Source organism: Bison bison, unplaced genomic scaffold (assembly GCF_000754665.1).
Source record: "Bison bison bison isolate TAMUID 2011002044 unplaced genomic scaffold, Bison_UMD1.0 scf7180017864043, whole genome shotgun sequence".
In the NCBI taxonomy this organism is placed as follows: Eukaryota; Metazoa; Chordata; class Mammalia; order Artiodactyla; family Bovidae; genus Bison; species Bison bison.
Window position 1 is genome coordinate 2,808,154 of NW_011494615.1, and position 20,592 is coordinate 2,828,745.

Genomic DNA, 20,592 nt, shown 5'->3' on the forward strand with positions numbered 1-20,592 from the left:
GAGGAGAGAGTAATTTAAATAGTGTAGCCAGTTCCATCATCTGGGCACATCTATTACGAGCTTGACCCTGAATGAGTGGAGGACAGAATCCTCTGAATCTATGGTCCCAGGTTTGGTTTCTGTTGACATACAGCTCACACCTTGTGAATATTACATTACCCTTAGTGTGTTTAAAGACATTTTTTTGTTGCCTTTATTATGACTCTTAAACACAATCCAGCTACTTTCTTCACTGAAGAAAGAGTGACTGGTTTTGGCACTGGAAGAAAACTGGCAGTACTGAATTTGTTGACAAATGAATTGAGATGCCTCTTCAATATGGTACCTCCCTAAGGGACTTTCAAGGGAAATTCTGACCATGTTTTTAGGTTTTTTTTTTTTAAATTATTATTTTAAATGTGCTGTTTTCAGAGCCTAATGTGTATAAGCTGTGATTTTCTTGTACTGAAGTGCTTCTTGATTCTCTCTGCTTGCAGGTCCTGTCGATAGCTTCAACTCCATGTGTTTTAAACTGAATCTGTTCACCCATAGCTTTCTCCTTCCCTAGTGCTCTCTATGTGAGTGAGTGGCACTGTTAACCCACTTTCCCAATCCAGGAGCCTTGGCTCCTTCCTGTCACTCAAATCCACCTGTTTCTTAAATGACTCTCAAATCCATCTACTCCATTAGGTCATCCTCAGTGGTTATGACCCGTTGAAACAGTTTCTAAGCTCACTTCTCCTCTTCTAGCCTTCTCAACTCCTTCATCCCCTTATCCCAAATCTATCCATTCTCACCAGTAAGAGGGATATTAAAAAATGATAGTGTTTCTCCTCTGTAATAGTAATAACTCAAATGTTAGCAACTCCCCCCTACCCTCAGGGTGAAGTTCATGATCTTTACTAAGTATTATAGGCCCCCACACGCTCTCTGATGCTGACTGACCATCATGTTCCACAAAAATCTCCATTCTGGGCAAACAAGACCTGTTGATGGATAATGTGCTTTTTCAACCAAGCGTCTTTGTTCATGCTCTTTCCTCTCCCTGCAACACTCTGATGTCCCTTATTTTCTTCTCTGAGACTTACATCTCCTTCAGGTCTCAACTAAGACATTAAAGCTTTGGTAACCCATTGCTGATTCGGCAAAGCTGCTTAGATACTCTCCTCTATTCCTTTCCTAGAGTAGCATTTATCTTACTCTGTTATAATTTCATGTCTTTTATCTGTCTTCTCCACTACAGCAGGGCAGCATAACTGTAGTGCCTGGAGGAGCAATGGAGGTTTTTTTCACCATTAATACCTAGCACTGTGCCTGGAACAGGCACTGAACACATGGTTGTTCAATGAAGACACCAGTCCTATGTCAGACTCCCATTGTAATTCCCTGGAGGGGTGTGAGAATTAGTCCTAGAGTGTCATTCAGTAAATTAGAAAGGAAAAGGATGCTTGATATGGAGAATAAATGCATTCAACTGAAACAGTATTTTTTTTTTTTCTGAGTCTAGTTTTAAGCCTGAAGCTGTGGAGAAAGTCCTTATAGAAAGTGCTATCAGGGATAAGGGCTGGCAGAGCTATTATCCCATTATAGAGTGACCCTATTGGCTTTGGCAAACCCATTTTGCTTCCTTGGAGTCTTGCTTCTGCCTGGTCTGGATTTCAGAAATAAGGGAGCTGGCATAGGATCATAGATGATAGTATAAATGTTCATGCCCGTGTTTATGGTTCTTTTGTTTCCATCCTATCACATTTCAAGAACTTTTCTGACCAAAGGTGAAGAAAGACTCATGAACTCATAGTTTTGATTTTTACAACCCCCAGTTATGGCCCATTTGATTCCTTATTCCTTCCTCTCCTGTTCACATTGTGACCACTTGTCTACCATTAGTAGGTCCTATTTCAGTAGTTCAGCTGATTTAGTCTTATTGTCTTGCTTGGTGCTCAGTTTTACAGACTGAGCTGCTTCTTCTGCTCATTGATCTTGAACTCAGCTTCTCACCTGTTCCCAGGTCCTTCAGGAATGATGTTCTGCTTTGGTTTCACGTTTGCCCCAAATTCTTGGTATATTCACAATTGTGGTCAACTTTTCTGATTTTCCACACAGCTAATGAGCTCCCCAGGTCCCCCCATCTCAGTCTCAACTCTGTAGACTCCATGGTTCTATCCATGTAAAGTAGAATCTCAGGGAAGAAATTAGAGTATAATCTCTACCTCCCAGATCTCTCTGAGAATCTATTTACTGCTTGTCTCTGTCCCAAGGGTGAAGATGGATGACAGGTGCTACCCAGTGATCTTTCCAGATGGGAGGAATTTCCGCCCCTTCACTCCTGACTCTTTGGCTGCAATCAAGAAGCGGATCGCCATCCAAAAGGAGAAAAATAAGTCCAAAGATCGGAAAGCAGCAGAACGCGAGCCTCGACCTCAACTTGACCTAAAGGTCTCCAGAAAGTTGCCCAAGCTTTATGGTGACATTCCCCGTGACCTGATAGCAAAGCCCCTAGAAGACCTGGACCCATTCTACCACAATCATAAGGTACCTCTGTGAGGAGACGGGAGTGTTGTAACCACAAAGTATAACTGGCACTGCAAGGATCTCCTTGGGCTATAAAGAGGCCAGACCCCACTTCTCCTTTGCCATCACCCTGTCTTTGATTTCCAATCCTAAGAATGGCTTTCAGTACTAATTTATCTCTATAATAATGCATATCTTGGAGAAGATAAGGACTAGGAGCAGTAGAAGGGTAAAACGGTGTCAGGAAAGAACTGGACCAGCAGTCAGAAAGGTTGAATACAGACCATTTCAAGTGCTTGAATTTATAAGTTTGGGTAAATAATTTCACTAATTGTCACTTTTATAATCAGTAAAATGAGAACAACGCCTGCTTTCCCTTCATTACAGCATAGACATGCGATGGAGGCACTTTATAAACTGTAAAACATTATGCTGATATGAAGGATTAATACCACTGTCCATGAATGTCTGTTTCAGCAACTAAAGTTTACCTTGAGAAACTCTTAACCAGTAGGCTTTTTAGGTTATTAATATGAAGGTCAAAGCCCCAAACCAACTCTTGACACATAAGAGGATCTCAATAAATAAAGTTTAAGAATATTGTAATCAAGTGGGCACATGCAGATTCTATGTAAACTCCATACGTGATAGTCTTGCTGTTTTATCTACCTAGATGTAGGGAAATTCTAATAAAAGTTTCTCAAAGAGGTTCCTGAATGAGGAAGTATGAGCTCAAGCTCTTCTGATGGCTGGTCAAAAACCCAGGGCAGTGAGGAAAGTCCTCTATAACCCATGAGAAACTGACTTCTCCAAAGGAAGATTGCCTGGTTTGTATGTCCTTGAACTGAACAGACTTGGGATTACCAGGCCAAATGAGGACTGTGTAATGGAGGAAAGTGTGGTATGAGTGGGAAGAACAAGAAAGGAGAAAGGAGATGAAAGAACAAAAACACTTCATTATCTCTCCCTCTCCTAATGCTCCAGGATTCCAGGGGCTTCTTAGAGGCAGAGTCATTGGAGATAAGTTAACTCCAGGAGACCTCCTTCTGCCTCAAGTCTGGGTAGGGAACCCAGGAGGTAGGCAGCAGCTTGGTGTGTTATGGAGAATCCTGGGAGGACAGACTCTGTTCCAGCTGGGGTGGGTGTTCTAGGACCATCTCTTCTAAATCTGGGTCCTCCCTTTAAATCAGGAGACATGATACTTGTTCGGAGCTCTTACACCCACAGCCTCACATGCCAGTGCTCTCAGCACTTCTGTGAGCCATGGGTGGTGTCATTAGCACTTCACCTTACAGATGGGGAAACAAAGCTTTGATGGGGAAGTGGCTTACACCAGGTCAAGCAGCCCGTTAGTGGTGGAGCTGGGACTCAAACCCAAGGGTTCTTTCTGTAGTCACAGGTCACTTCTTATCTTTCAAAGCTTCCATTTTTGAAAGAGAAAAGAGTGGAGATGTGTCAGCAAGCAGACAGGAAATACCTATATTTTAAATCATTAAAACCTTGGGAAGTGTAGTTAAATACACCATTAGTTGAAATATTTAAAGCAGTCATAGGAGGCATTAATAAAATATCTAGGTCAAAGGGCACAGAAATAGAGCCATAGCATGCCACGTATTAATCTGGGTGACCCATCTCAGGAGAGGTTTACTCTCTGCCCTAAAATCATCTTTCTGTCCAGAGGAAGTACACGGAATCCCTAAAATGAGTCTTAGACTCCTGGGCTCATAGCTTTCAAGGAATCCTGTAGCCCATTTCATTTTGTTATGGAGTAAAAAGAAAGCATCCTAGTCCACATTCTCCCTGCTGCCAGATGGCCAGCAGACAAGTTCCACAACTCGGTGAAGGAAGCTGATGCTTGGCAGTGGCTGAAGTTCTGGTCCCTCAACCAAGGTGGCAGCTAACCTGCTGTTTCTGTGCCTGGATGACAAGATCTGTTTTCCCTGTCTGAGAACATGCTGAATTACATGTCAAGGAGTACTTTCTGCAAGTCTGAAAAAAGCAGTGACATGGAAGACAGGAATGACCCTAGTTCTATGAAGGCTTTTATAACTAACAGCCTTGGGAACCGATAAGGGGACAGCAGATGACTGTTATATGGAAAGGGGATGGTTTGAAGGTTATGTTAGAAGCCTGTGAGTCATTGGTTTTGTCCAGAGGCAGCTTCATGCCCAGAGCCCAGGAAGAGATGCAAGGAGGAAGCAGGTGTTTTTCAGCAGGGCCCAACTGGACACTTTGGGTGAGAAGCGCACCAAATCTTTCCTGGATTTGGCATCCCTGGTTATACCCATGACAAGGCAGCAGAGACTCCAGTGAATGTTCTCTTCTAATTCTCATCTCCATAAATAGTACAATACAAAGGGTTTTATTTGACCCAGTTATTACTCTTTATCTCTTTTTTGTTTGTTTGCAGGGCCCATGCACTTCATTTCTGTGGCCTCCAGAATATGTCACTGGGTGAAAAGTCCATAGCTCAACAGTTATTTTAGGCGTGAGGACTGACTTTCAACAGATCAGAGTCTTGGAGCCCTGAGAGAGACCTAAGCCACATGGGTGGGGGGGATCTACTGGCTTCCAAAGTGAAGTGTAAGCTGCTCAGAAAGTACCTCTGGCTTCAGAAGGTAACTCTCTAGTCAGAAGCTGCTGTCATAATATGACAAGCCATACCTCAACCTATGGTTCCACTGGATTTTCTCTAAGATGAACTCATGATAAATATTGTTTTGTCACTGCATATAATTCCTGTTGTGTGGTTTTTTGCCTTTTTTTTTTTTTTTGGCAGACATTTATGGTGTTGAACAAAAAGAGAACAATCTACCGCTTCAGCGCCAAACGTGCCTTGTTCATTTTGGGGCCTTTCAATTCAATCAGAAGTTTGGCCATTAGAATCTCAGTCCATTCATATCCTTTTGTTGCTTCTTTTACTAAGTCCAGGTCATGGGAAGCGTGCACAAGCTCGGGGGGTTCATGTGTCTGTTGAGTGAAAACAACCCATTCTTTCAACAAATACTGGCTGAGTGGCCCCACTGCATGACAGGCAGGGCTGTGCTGGGGCTGGCCCCCGTCTGGGACCCTGAGGCCTCAGAGGAGAGGAGAGGCTCAGCTGGGCTTTGGAGGCATCAAGAATGGCCTCCTGAAGAAAGGAACATCTAAGCTGAGACCCAGGTTGGCAACCTGTGTACTGAGTTTAACTGATAAATGAGTTGTGGTAGAACTACAGTATTTAAAGCTTTTTTGGAAACACTTTCTAGTGTTAAAAGTACAGATTTACAGGGGATGAGAAGAAACCTGGCAGTTTCAGATGGGAGGCGGGGGAGATGTGAAAAAGACAGGCGTGGGTTGGTAGACATAATGAAGTACTCAGGAAAATGGGAAGGAATATCTATTTAAGTTGGGTTCCCTAGAAGCAGAGCCTGAGATGGGATTCTTAATTAAGTGATTTAGTGGAGGAGTGCCGTCTGGAAAAGGAAAAAGGGAAACATCATAGAGCAAAAGGAGGAGCCAAACAAGGACAGGGCCTTAGCTGAGGCTACATCAGGCATCAGCCTGAGCCCACAGGGATCTTCAGAGCATGGGTTGTATCACAGAGCTGCCCCACCTGGAAGCCAGACGGCGAGTTTTTGCAAGTCTGTGGGTCAGACGTGTGGCAAGGGCATGTAGCCTTGCAGGGTGAGAGGCTGCCATTCGAGGACAATTCTTCAAGAAAGGGGGCAGCTGTGGGTTGTTCCAGTCAACACTCACAAAAGACAGATGCTTCTGCAGAAAAAGGGTCCTGCAGGGATCCCTGCAGCCTCTACTACAATAACCAGTGACATGGGCCGTCCTGCAGCGCACCTGCCTTAACAGCCCCGCTCACGTTGTTCAGCATGTTCATCATCTGTACTGTCATCATCAACTGCGTGTTCATGGCCTTGGCTCATCAGAAGAGCAGCATTGATGTGAAAACTGACCATGCTGAGTAAGTATTTTTCCTGCACACATTTATCCTATGTTTTTAAGCAAATAGACCTTAAAGAATCATGATTATATCAGAGTTTGGCTATGGAGAGAAGAAAAAGTCACCCATAATCTTAGATCCCCAACACCAATGCTGGCAGAGTCAGTTTCGTTTTGAAACTTTCTCAGAATAGAGTCTTAGAAATGGGTTTACTAGCTGGACATCCATGACCCTGACTGGATACCCTAACTATGGTTGAATTGACAGTGACACACCCAAGTGGGCCTGATTTGCCTGGAGGGTTGAAGTCTCCCTCTCATGGAGAACTCGAGCGCTGCTTCCTGCTGGGCATGGTTCTACTCCACAGCAGATGTCATTTTGGTCTGCATGTCCCACCATTGGCCAGGCTTCTGCTAGAAAAGAGAGAATGGTAGGGTGAGAGGTGGAAGGCCAGATGGCTAGACAGAAATTGAAGTCAGAGGTGGCTGTCTCATTTGTTTGAGATCTGGATGAAAACTTGCAGAATCCTGCTGCTGCTGCTGCTGCTGCTGTAAGTCACTTCAGTCGTGTCCGACTCACAGGCTCCCCCGTCCCTGGGATTCTCCAGGCAAGAACACTGGAGTGGGTTGCCATTTCCTTCTCCAATGCATCAAAGTGAAAAGTGAAAGTGAAGTCGCTCAGTCGTGTCCGACTCTTAGCGACCCCATGGACTGCAGCCCACCAGGCTCCTCCATCCATCGGATTTTCCAGGCAAGAGTACTGGAGTGGGATGCCATTGCCTTCTCCGTGCAGAATCCTACACATCTGCAATTACAGCCTTTTTTTTAAAAAGACCCATAATTTTTATAAATTATACCTGAGTTTAAAAGATGGCATCTCAGGGCACACAGTTATTATGCTTCTGTGTTTATTTGTCACCTGAAAGGTGAGCAGTTTAGGAAAAAGCTGAAGCAGGAAGTAGTTCTTTCCCAAGGCAGCCTCATGACCATTTCTGCTCTTGTAACTAGCTGCTTTAGGATTTTTCAAGTTCCTAAGACCTTAGTTCTTTAGCTTTGAAGGCTAACAATGACTGGATATTCTACCAGAAAAGGTCTACTTTTAATCTGAACCAGCAGATTGTTCAAATGAATTGTTTCTGTCCCAGATGTGGGACCAGTATGTGTATGGTGTGTGTGTGCACACCAACCAAGCACTTTTTATTGGAATTATAACAAGAGAAATAGGATATTATCTTTTGGAGGAGGAGGAAGGAGAAGAAGGGAAATAAATGAGAAGACAGAACATGATGAAGGACTAAAGGAATAAAATGAAAATAGTTTTCTTTTTTTTAATTGTGATAAAATACATATTACCATAAATTTGCCATTTTAATCACTTTTAGGTGTACAGATCTGTGGTATTAAGTACATTCACACAGTTGTGCAACGATTACCACTCTCCGTCTCCACAACTATTTTTCATCTTGCAAAACTGAAACTGTACTCATTACATAATAACTCCTCATTCTGCCTTCCCCTCCAGGTTTCCCTGGAAACCACCATTATACTTCATGTCTCTATGTATTTGATTACTCTAGGTGCTTCATATAAAGGAATCATTTAACCTTTGTCTTTTTAAACTAGCTTATCTCCCTTAGTATATGACCTCAGGGTTCATCCATATTGCTGCATGTGACAGGATTTCTTTCCAAGACTCAGTAATATTTTATAGTATGTGTGTACCACATTTTATTAATTTGTTCATCTGTCAGTGAACATTTGGGTTGCTTCTACCTCTTGGCTATTGTGAATACTGCTGCTATTAACATGGTTGTGCAAGTATCTCTTCAAGACTCTGCTCTCAGTTATTTTGCATATATACCTAGAAGTGCAATTGCCAAATCATATGGTAATTCTAATCTTTTGAAGGTTCTTCATGCTAAATATTTGGTGGTTTCACTATTTTATAATCCCACCACTAGTGCACAAGAGTTTTAATCTTGCCACATCCTCACCTACACTTACTTTCTATTTTTTTTTAAAAGTGGCTATTCTAGTGAGTATGAGTGATATCTCATTGTGGTTTTGATTTGCATTTTTCTGATGATTGGTGATACTGAACATCTTTTCATAGGCTGGTTGGCAATTGGTATATAATCTTTGAAGAAATGTTCATTCAAGTCACTTGGCCATTTTAAAGCTGGATTATTTAATTTTTTTGTTGTTGACTTTGTAGGAGTTCTTTATGTAGTTCAAATATTAACCTCTCATCAGATTAATGATTTGCAAATATTACCTTCTAGGACTCTTATAGTTTCAGGTCTTACATTTAGCTTTAATCCATTTTGAGTTTAATTTTTGTACATGATGTAAAGGTCCAACTTCATTCTTTTAAATGTGGACATCTAGCTGTCCCAATACCATTTGTTGAAAAGACTGTCCATGCTGGCTGAAACTTTTCTCAAGAAAATGGCTATGAAGCTAGTGATTTAAAAACAGCTTTGCAACTTTATTCATGGACCTGTTTATCAGAAATCCCAAATATCAGAACTTGCTTGAGGACCTTGCCTTTCTGAACTCTGATTTGCTAAGACCGTAATGTTAAATGTCACATTAAAATGGAATCAAACCTCATGAAGGTCAGATCAGATAGAGGGGCTCTCTGTGTTTCACATCACTTATCATATTTCTTCTTCTGGATGATTTGCTTTGTAGGTATGTCTTCCTTGGGATTTATTTATTTGAAGCATTAGTTAAAATATTGGCAAGAGGTTTTATTCTGGATGAGTTTTCTTTCCTGCGAGATCCGTGGAACTGGCTGGACTCCATTGTCATTGCAACAGCGTAAGAATGTTAAGATTTTTGCTGAAGAGACTAGGGGTGGGAAAGAAGCCCTTTGGCTTCCATCTGGGTTCTTTGTGGATCCACATGAGTGGCTGAGTACAGCCAAGTAAAGCCTAGAACCCTTGAGTGCGGTGTTGGTTGGCACTGAACTGCACCATGTAGCCAACTGGCCAGAGGACTTCACACACACAAATCCACTTCATCCTTTCTATCTGTTCCACCCCCCCACCCCCCAACCAGGGACTGAATCTGGGCCATGGCAGTGAGAGTGCTGAGTCGTAACCACTGGACTGCCAGGGAATCCCCCACAAATCCATTTCTGGTCAAATACTCATGGTCTTACTTTTTCAGCCATTTACTCACCAAACACTGACCTGTTATGGGGCCAGGCTCTGTGGACCCAGGGTTGTGATAATGAGAAAACCATCATTCATGATTCTCACTCTGTTAGCAGTTCAGAGGGGATGTGAAGCATTTGTGTGTGTGCTTAGTCGCTCAGTCGTGTCCGACTCTTTGAGATCCCATGGACTGTAGCCCTCTAGGCTCCTCTGTCCATGGGATTCTCCAGGCAAGAATACTGGAGGGGGTAGCCTTTCCCTTCTTTGGGTGATCTTCCTGACTCAGGGATCAAACCCAGGTCTCCTGCCTTGCAGGCGGATTCTTTATCATCTGAGCCACTAGGGAAGCCCAGTGAAGCATGACCATTAAAACCGGCTACAGTTAGTGCTAGCATGGGATGCTGTGCATCGTTCTGGCTGTCAGAAGATGGAGCGGGAACAAAGGGTCTAGAACATCTTTGTCTACTGAAAGCTCAAGGAGTTTCTGTCATGTTTCCTTCTAGAAGTGTTATTATTTTGGCTCTTGTGTTTATGTTTATGGTCCATTTTGAGTTAGTTGTTGTATGTAGCAAGAGTGAGAGTTGAAGTTCTTTTTGAAGGAGAGGACATCAATCTGGCATCTGAATGATGAGCAAAATAAAAAGCAAGAGAAACAATGGCCCATTGCCAGCACAGTAATAATAAACCCAACCTTATTTAATTAGCACCAGCCATTGTCTTAAGCACTTTGCGTATATTTTTGTTTAATATTCACAAAAGCCCTTTGAGGTAAGTACTAGTAATTTCAGAGTTTTACATTTCAAGGTCAATAGTCAGATGTTATTGAGAGGTGGTATAGTACAATGCCGAAGAATACGGGCTCTGAAGCCAGGTTGCCTAGGTTCCTTCTGGACTTGACCACATGGTTGAGAGACCTTAGGGAAGTGTACTGGGGCCTGGAACTTGGTAGCAAGTCAATAAATGTTTAAGTTGATTTCTGTTATCCATGAATGTAGCTACAGCTGCCATGACTATTTCAAGGAATCCCCAACTATGTCCAAATATAAAGATCAGCTGAGAAGGGTCTCCTGTGCAATCTATGGTCCCTGGGTCCACAGCAATAGAGAGTGACATTGCCAGGTCTTGAGATGATGGTGGGGCTGGAAGGGGAGGCTGCAGATTTCATGCTGGTGGACAGAACCCAGGCTGTAATTACTTGGGACTTTTGTGGAGATGTGTAGGACAGATACATGACTGAGCAAGCCTGGACTTTCCTTGTGCTTTGTCTTATAGATTTGTATCATATTCTCCATATATCAATGACAGCAGCTTCAGTCTGTCATCCCTGCGTACCTTCCGAGTATTCAGAGCTTTGAAAGCAATTTCAGTAATTTCAGGTAAGTCACTCTAACTTTCATCATTGACTCTTAGCAGAAGAGAATAGTTAAAATTTCTAAATATGTCATGTAAACCAAAAACTAACAAACAATGCTCTTTATTCATTTATTTCATCATTCAACAAATATGTACTGAGCCCCTGATACGCACTGTGCTACCTGCCTGGGATATATCGGTGAGCAAACAGACAAAGGTCCCTGCCTTCATGGAGTTTACATTCTAGGTGGGGGATTGGGAAATGGACTGAAGTAATAACTATAATAAATAAATAAATTATATGGCATGCTTTTTCATGGAAAAATGAAATGGAAAAATAGGTAACATGATGGCTCTTGGAAGTCATGGGGTTCAAGGAAGCAGGTTGCAGTTTTCGGTGGGGTGGTTAGTATAGGTGTCAATTGGAAAGGTGAGATGTGAGCAGATTTGAAATTGGTGAGGAAGTTTCACAAGCAGACATATGGGGAAGAGTATCCAGAGCCTAGGAAGCAGCCAGTCCACAGACCAGGGAATATGAAAGATGTGGATGGGGCTGGAGCAGACAGAGTGAGGGTCTAGGTGGGGGAGGAAGGACCACAGAGGTGAAGGGGAAGCACCTAAGTCCCAGGAAGTCTTGGGCTTTCCTCTGAGAGAAAAGGGAGCCATGCAAGGGCTTTGAGCAGAGGAGTCCCATGACCTGACTCAGGCTGTAGAAGAATTACTCTGGCTGTTGTGTGGGGAACAGAACTCGGGGGAGCAAAGGAAGAAGCAGGAAGACCAAGCAGGTGGCATGTTGGTTACCATGGATGCATGCTGCTCAGATCTCCTGCTGCAGGGAGCACAGTTGATGAAAGGTCCCAGCTGCCCCCTCTCTGGATTCACCACTGCATTCATGTTCATGCCAAGATCATGCTTTCCCTGCATCTGGGGAGCACTAGTGCAGGCCCACCCCTAAAGGGTATGGGACTTCTCTATGGGGGACTTTGACTCAGGGGCTTCTCAGTAACCAGGGTGAGACTATCTCCCATATGCACTGCAGTCTGAAGCCCTTCCTATCTATCCTGCTTCCTTCCTGCTCTCCTTTTCCAGATGTCAGCTCTGGGTCACAGTCTGAGGCTCTCTCCACCCTCCATTCCCTCCCTTCAGACTATTCCTCATAGGCATTTCCCCCCAAATCTCCAGTAATCTGGTCTCAGAGTGTCTACTTCTCAGAGGGCCCAAACTGACACATGGGGCCACTGCCATAATCCAAGCAAGAAGCAGTGGCGCCCTCAGATCAGGCAGTAGAAGAGGAGTAGGTGAATGGTGGTCAGATTCTGTATAAATTTAAAGGTAGAAACAGTGGGACTTTCTGACAGGTTGACCGTATACATGATGTGAGCAAAAGAGGAGTCAAGGATGAGTCAAGGTTTTTGTCTGGGTGACTGGAAAGATGGAATCATCTCTGAATGAGAAAAGGAAGACTGTGAGAGAAGCAGGCCTCAGGGGTCAGATTGGGGGTTAGCTTCAGACACATTCTGTTTGAGATGGCTGTGAGACATCCAAGTCAGAGTACCAAGCAGGCAATTAGAAATACAAGCTGATGTTCAAGGCTGCAGGTATCATTTCAGAGATTAGAAGACTATAGATGATATTTAGAGCCATGGAATCTGATGAGGTTACAAAGAAAATGAGCATAGATGGAAAGTAGAAGAGGACGCAGGACTGAGACCCACGAGGCCCTGAGACCCTAAAGGGGAGGGGAGAGAGGAAAAGCCGGCAAAGGAGATGAATAGGAGCCACCAGTAAAGTAGGAAGGAGAGAAAAAGCGGTCTCCTGGAACCCAGATCAGCTCTGTGATCAAGGTGAAGCCCAGGATGGGTTGTAACTATGAATTCCAGTTTATCAAAAATGAGATGATTGTGGCACAGTCTTCTCCTTCTCCTGTCCTCTATAAAAAAAGTATTAAAAGTTATTCTCTCTCTGGACTCCTTCCCTCCTCTCTTCTTCCCTTCTTCTTCCAGTCTCTTTTATCAGAACTCCAGGCAATTTGAATCTTTTTTCATACAGAGGTAGTAGACTATTTTTGGAAACTCCAGAAAAACAACAGCATGGTGATGAAGAAACTGACAGAGGATACTTTATGTAGAACTTGTCTCTCTTTCCTTTTCTCTTCCTCTTTTACAAGGTGGACCTTGGTTTCCCAGGTGGATTTGGGGGTTTCTGCCTGAGCTGAGCCCCTCATATCTCATGTGGATAAAATATAAATACACATTCAGGCAGTCACTTAGCAACTTTTGTGTTCCCTTCTTCATCTCTGAGCAGGTAAACACACTCTCCATTTTGACTCATGAACTACATGAGATCCCTGGATACTTTTTGTTTTTTAATTTAAATTATTTTAATTGGAAGATAATTACTTTACAATATTGTGATGGTTTTTGCCATACATGAACAAGAATTGGCCATAGGTATACATGTATCCCTCCATCCTGGACCCTTCTCCCACACCCCTCCCCACCCCATCTCTCCAGTTTGTCCCAGAGCACTGGCTTTGGGTGCCCCGCTTCATGCACTGAACTCACACTGGTCATCTATTTTACATATGGTGCATGCATGCTCAGTCATTTCTGACTCTTTGCGACCCCCTGGGCCATAGCCTGCTGTGCTTCTCTGTCCATGGGATTTTCCAGGCAAGAATACTGGAGTGGATTTCCATTCCCTTCTCCGGGAATCTTCCTGATCCAGGGATCGAACCCGTGTTCTCTGGTGTCTCCTGTACTGGCAGGCAGATTCTTTACCACTGAGCCATGATGGTAACTTTACATCTGATAATGTATATGTTTCAATGCTATTCTCTCAAATCATCCCACCCTTACCTTCTTCCACTGAGTCCAGTGCTTTTTGTGGAACGAAGAGTATAAGATACAATCTTTTATGGGGCTATGTAAAAATAATTCTGGAATCACAACTACCTTTAATCCAAATCATCTTGCTTTGGGGAAGACACAAGCAAGCCTCTTGTTATAGATAAAAAATCAAGCATAGATGAGGTTAGAGTATTTTTACGTTTGGTGCCCCTGACCGTGCAGGGAAAGCACGATCTTGGCATGAACATGAGTGCAGTGGTGAAGCCAGTGAATGTCCCAGCCTGGTCCAAAGTCTCCTCCTCACGGAGCATCACCCTTGGTGGGAAGGTCGTCGTGGCGGGCTTGGCCTCCCATCAGATGCTGCTTTGTGTTCTCAAGTCTACCATTCATGGTTTATGCTGAAACTTTGTCACTCAGTGACATCCCACACATTAGAGATGCCATCTGCTAATTTCTTTGCAGAGAGCAGAACCCATTGAAAGCAGAGCCTGTGAATCAGTGTTGTACCGGGACTGACTTGTTCTCATTCCCCAGCAGACTGTTGCCCACTGTGTGTCCAGGGCTGTCACGGTGGTGGCTTGAAAGCAGCTGCAGGAGAGGGGTGCATGGAGGGAGGAAAAGGGTCTACACTCCAGAATGTAGCAAACCAGGAGAAGGGTGTGTGGAGGGAGAAGGATCCACACTCAAGAATTGAGCAAACCAGGAGAGGGGTGCGTGGAGGGAGGAGAAGGGTCCACACTCCAGAATGTAGCAAACCAGGGCCTTTGTAAATGCTGCAGAGGGGGACTCTCCCTGTGTCCTCCCCTCTCTGCAGAAAGCTGATTTTTAAACATTTATCGACACACTGCCTGACTGTGTCCTTTTTATTTTGTAACTCTGGCAGCCAAACACTGTATCATGGACCTTGAAGGTGCTTGGTAAATATTTCTTGAATGAATTTTTAAAAAGCCCTGATTATAAGTAGTAATCTGAGTTTTTTCCCTCAGACATCTTCATGATTGGGGTCCAGGCAGAGCTCCCTCTTCCAGCTTTCTTTGCAGCCACCCCCCACCCGCCAATTTAGCCATATCTCCAGGCGCCTTGTGTGTGTTACTGTAGGCAGTAGCTACCAAATGTTAAATGCAGCTTCAGTTCTTCACTTTGGCATTAATGTTGCCTGTGACCCCCAGTCAGGGAAGTGACTGCACAGCTGTCATCAAGTTATAGCTTATGTCTTTGTGGCAAGTTTCTGCTCAGAGTTTTCTCACTTGCCCTTCAGAGCAACCCTGTGGCATCTATAGGGTGGGATAAAGAGGTCAAGTCCTAGACCAGTGGATGGCTCTGATGGCAAATAGCTTTTAAGGTATAGAGTCGGAACTAGAACTTTCAGCTTCAGAATTCCAGGTCAGGTCAGTTTCCAATGCCAGCCTGCAATCAAACGACTTGGGAAGCCTTACTGTTCCTTGCCTGTGTCCTAAGTGCGTGTGTGAGTAGGGGTCTTCTCCCCACACCTGTTTTCTTCCTCAGGTTTGAAGGTCATTGTTGGGGCCTTGCTGCACTCTGTGAAGAAGCTTGTCGATGTGATGATCCTGGCTCTCTTTTGCCTCAGCATCTTCGCCCTGGTAGGTCAGCAGCTCTTCATGGGAAATCTGACGTACAAATGTGTCAGTAATTCCTGTAAACATCACTATCAAGATTACTATCAAGGTAAACACCCCACCGTTCACTTCTTGGTTTGTGCATGGTTACTTTTTATTTATCCCCACTTGTACTATCTATCGGTCTGTGTTATGAGTCCTCTAGGATTCTCATGTGGGCAGGTGAATTTCTTAGAGAACTGCCTCCTTCTCTGGATTTTCATGGAGAAGGAAAAGCCTGAAGTTGCACATCTATAACAGTGGTGTCAGCTTTCATATCCGCCCACTTCCTTGTCACATTTTACAGATGCCTTCAGAGTGCCTGGCTTTGGTCAAAGGAGACCAGCAACTTCCCACAGTGCCTCCCTCTACCCAAGTATTTTCTTCAGTGATGTTGCTCCTTTTATGTTGCCCCCTCTCCACTCTGAGGTCAACCCTGTATCAATTTCATGTGTCCTGAATTTCATGTGGCCATACTTTCTCCACGTCTGTCTTGGTTTTTGAGCTTCTCATGGGCTGACCCTGTGTCCAGCTTCTCCCAAGGGTGGTCTCTGGTTCAGTTCTATGTACTGAGAAGCAAAGTGGTTATCGTGTCACTGCTTCCTCCTCTTATTTCTCCTTCCTTCTCCTTCTCCCTCTTCTTTTCTTGCATCATCCTGAGGGCTTAGGCTCTAGTTTCTCTCTGGATCATTTCATTGGGATCACTTTGATCACCTTGATCATTTTGGAAGATTATGGACCATCTTTTTCTAGCATAATTTGGCATATTTGCTATTCTCTTTCCTTTCAGTGTTATTTTTTTCAACCTGAGTTTATAATTCTTTCCCCCCTCAGACTATTGCTTTAAAAAGGAAGAGTCCACTGAATTCAAAATGTGTGGTATGTGGATGGGCAACAGGTAAGATGTTTATATTCTTCATTCTATCTATTTGGAGTGATGTGGCAAACAGTCTTCATCTAATGACTTATGCAAACAGTGGTGATAGTCCTCAAACACCACTGATTATTTCAAGTGTCTGAACAAATTTTGACATGCATTACTAAATTAGAAATTATTTCCCAATGTCTAGAACTGTACTCTCCCCCAAATTATGTTGAATTTGTATCTGGTAAGAAACCTAGTGAAAACATAGTGATATTTCAACTTTATGGAGTGGATATGCAAGACCATCAAAGGTCAGAAAGGATATTGTGACTGAAAGCCCCATTTAGACCTATTTACTGATCAATGACATGGCCCTGACACAAGACATCTCAGCATACATCTTCTATTTGTTGATCTGTGACCACCACTGCCCCTGATTGCCCACACTATTTTATGTGTGTTCATACACATTCACCTCAGCAGCTAGTAGCCCTCTGGGGATATCCTTCCTTATTCTAGTAGTCCTCTGAGTTGAGAGATTCTGTGAAGATTTATTGAGTGTGTTTCTTTCTGATGATGTTGTTTTCTTTTGGTTTCCTTGGATCTTCACTGCTGTGCATGGGCTTTCTCTAGTTGTGGTTTGCAGGGCTATTGTCTAATTGTGGTGTGCGGGCTTCTCAATGCAGTGACTTCTCTTGTCGCAGAGCGCAGGCTGTAGGTGCTTAGGCTCCAGGAGTTGCAGCACACAGGCTCAGTAGTTGTGGTGTGCAGCTCTAGGATGCATGGCCTTCAGTGGTTGGAGCACAGGGATCTCACTGGTTGCACTCCCAGGCTCTAGAGAGTGGGCTCAGTAGTTGTGGCGCATGGGCTCTAGTTGCCCCTCAGCATGTGGGATCTTTCCAGACCAGAGACTGAACCCATGTTCCCTGCATTGGTAGACTATTCTTATCTCCTTATCACCAGGGAAGTCTGAGTGTATTTCAAAGTAAGATAATATGCTAGGCACTCTGATGAAATAGACTACATTCATTTATCAATAACAAATATGTATCAAGGGCCAACAGCATGCCAAACTCTGTCTTAGGTCCTAGGAATCCAAGTGCATATAAAGGAGTGCTGCCCTCTTGAAACTGACATCTTTCAGGGAAGAGAGATGTACAGTAAATTCTTGAAAGTGTGATGAGTGTAAATACAGAGAGAAATAACAGAGATGTAACGCTGTCTGTAACATTAGGGAAGTCTTGTAGTGGTCACAGGTTCTGATTAGGTCAGACTTATTAGACATATTAGACTATAATCTAATACAAGGTTTGTTGAGCTCTCTAGAATGATCGTCAAGAGGACATATATGCCTACAGTTCATTTTTAGTATATAAAATGCAACAGATTTCTGAATCTTGATTCCTAAAATTTTACTGAATTCATTTATTAGTTCTAAACAGTTTTCTTGATGGAGACTTTAATTTTCTATCTGTAGTATCATATCATTTGCAAATAGTGACAGTTTTACTTCTTCCCTTCCAATTTGAATATTTATTTATTTGGCTGCGCCGGATCTTAGTTGTGTCACACAGGATCTTCCATCTTTAAAAAAAAATATTATTTATTTTTAATTGGAGTATAATTACTGTTTAGTGTTGTGTTGGTTTCTGCCATACATAAGCATGAATCAGCCATAGCTGTACATATGTTTCCTTTCTCTTCAACCTCCCTCCCACTTCCCACCCCATCCCACCCCTCTAGGTTATCACAGAGCACCAGGTTGAGCTCCAGGTGTCATACAGGAAATTCCTGCTAGCTATCTGTTTTACATATGGTAATTATATGTTTCAATGCTACTCTCTCAATTATTCCCCCCCTCTCCTTCCCCCACTGTGTCCACTAGTATGTTCTCTATGTCTGTGTCTCTATTCCTGCCCTACAAATAGGTTCATCGGTACCATTTTTGTAGATTTTCTAGATCATATAGATACATTATGTATGATACTTGCATTTCTCTTTCTGACTTACTTCACTCTCTATAAAAAGCTCTAGTTTCATCCATCTCATTAGAACTGATTCAAATTCACTCCTTTTTATGGCTGAGTAATATTCCATTGTCTATATGTACCACAACTTCTTTATCTGTTCATCTGTCAATAGACATCTAGGTTGCTTTCATGTCCTGGCTACGTAAATAGTGCTGCAATGAACACTGGGGTACATGTGTTTTTTAGAATGGTTTTCTCAGGGTATATACCCAGTAGTAGGCTAGCTGGGTCATATGGTACTTTTATTCCTAGTTTTTTAAGAAATCTCCATACTGTTCTCCATAGTGGCTGTTACCAATTTACATTCCTACCAACAGTGCAAGAGGGTTCTCTTTTCTTCACATCCTCTCCAGCATCGTTTGTAGATTTTTTGATGATGGCCATTTTGACTGTATGAGGTAATACCGCACTGTAGTTTTGATTTGCATTTCTCCCATAGTAAGTGATGCTGAGCATTTTTCATGTGTTTATTAGCCATCTGTATGTCTTCTTTGGAGAAATGTCTGTTTAGATCTTTTGCCCATTTTTGACTGGGTTGTTTGTTTTTCTGATACTGAGCTTCCTGAGCTGCTTGTATATTTTGGAGATTGATCCTTTGTCAGTTGCTTCATTTGCAATTATTTTCTCCCATTCTGAGGGTTGTCTTTTCATCTTGGGCTTCCCTGGTAGCTCAGATGGTAAAGGCCACAGGAGACCTGGGTTTGATCCTTGGTCTGGACAATCCCCTGGAGAAGGAAATGGCTACCCACTCCAATATTCTTGCCTAGAGAATTCCATGGACAGAGGAGCCTGGTGGGCTACAGTCTATGGGATTGCAGAGTCAGACATGATTGAGCGACTAATGTTATGGTTTCCTTTGCTGTGAAAAAGCTTTTATGTTTAATTAGGGGTCTTCCATCTTTCTTGTGGCATGCGAATTCTTGATTGTGGCACATGGGATCTACTTCCCTTGACCAGGGACTAAACCTGGGCCCCCTGCATTGGGAATGTAGAGTCTTAGCCACTGGACCACCTGGGAAGTCCCTTTTCTTCCAATTTGGATGCCTTTCATTTCTTTTTTTTGGCTGATTGCTATGGCTAGGACTTCCAATATCAAGTTAAATAGAAGTGGTGAGAGTAGGCATCTACCTTATTCCTGAGATTAAGCAAACATGTGTATGTCCTTGTGAGCAGAGTCTCAGTTTGTTATAGCCCTCCTGTAAATCCCACTAGATTTCAAACCAGCTGAGGGAACTTTTTGTCCTAGTGTTAGACCCTAGGGCTGGCCTGCCCAGGATGATATTCAAACCCTTTACCCCCCAGGAAGGATCTCTGAGCCTCTGATATCCCTTTCTTCTGTGTCCCTTCCTACGGGTGTGAGTCCCAACCTAATTGCTTCCCCTCCCTTCCTACCTGACTCTGTGTGGATCTTTCTTTAGACTCTTATATCCAGTTTACTGCTAGTGTCCAGTTTGTTTCATTGAGAATTGCTCCACATGTAGACCTAACTTTTTAAATAAATTTATTTATTTTATTGGAGGCTAATTACTTTACAATATTGTATGTCGACATTCTAGGAATCAGTGAACTAAAATGGACTGGAATGGGTGAATTTAACTCAGATGACCATTATATCTACTACTGTGGGCAGGAATCCCTCAGAAGAAATGGAGTAGCCATCATGGTCAACAAAAGAGTCCAAAATGCAATACTTGGATGCAATCTCAAAAACGATAGAATGATCTCTGTTCGTTTCCAAGGCAAACCATTCAATATCACAGTAATCCAAGTCTATGCCCCAACCAGTAACGCTGTAGAAGCTGAAGTTGAACGGTTCTATGAAGACCTACAAGACCTTTTAGAACTAACACCCAAAAAAGATGTCCTTTTCATTATAGGGGACTGGAATGCAAAAATAGGAAGTCAAGAAACACCTGGAGTAACAGGCAAATTTGGCCTTGGAATATGGAATGAAGCAGGGCAAAGACTAATAGAGTTTTGCCAAGAAAATGCACTGGTCATAGAAACACCCTCTTCCAACAACACAAGAGAAGACTCTACACATGGACATCACCAGATGATCAACACCAAAATCAGATTGATTATATTCTTTGCAGCCAAAGATGGAGAAGCTCTATACAGTCAACAAAAACAAGACCAGGAGCTGACTGTGGCTGAGATCATGAACTCCTTATTGCCAAATTCAGACTGAAATTGAAGAAAGTAGGGAAAACCACTAGACCATTCAGGTATGACCTAAATCAAATCCCTTATGATTATACAGTGGAAGTGAGAAATAGATTTAAGGGCCTAGAT

At 43.0% G+C, this 20,592-nt stretch overlaps 1 protein-coding gene across 1 annotated transcript in view; it reads left to right on the forward strand.

The window, feature by feature from the left end:
* The window catches only part of SCN11A (sodium channel, voltage-gated, type XI, alpha subunit), a 134,575-nt gene that overhangs the window by 50,604 nt on the left and 63,379 nt on the right, over window positions 1-20,592 (forward strand). The window contains exons 3-9 of the mRNA XM_010835570.1: window positions 2,238-2,511; window positions 5,270-5,388; window positions 6,344-6,445; window positions 9,118-9,246; window positions 10,857-10,960; window positions 15,293-15,472; window positions 16,237-16,300. Of these exons, the coding sequence (XP_010833872.1) occupies window positions 2,238-2,511; window positions 5,270-5,388; window positions 6,344-6,445; window positions 9,118-9,246; window positions 10,857-10,960; window positions 15,293-15,472; window positions 16,237-16,300 (972 nt within the window). The remainder of the gene's footprint in view (window positions 1-2,237; window positions 2,512-5,269; window positions 5,389-6,343; window positions 6,446-9,117; window positions 9,247-10,856; window positions 10,961-15,292; window positions 15,473-16,236; window positions 16,301-20,592) is intronic.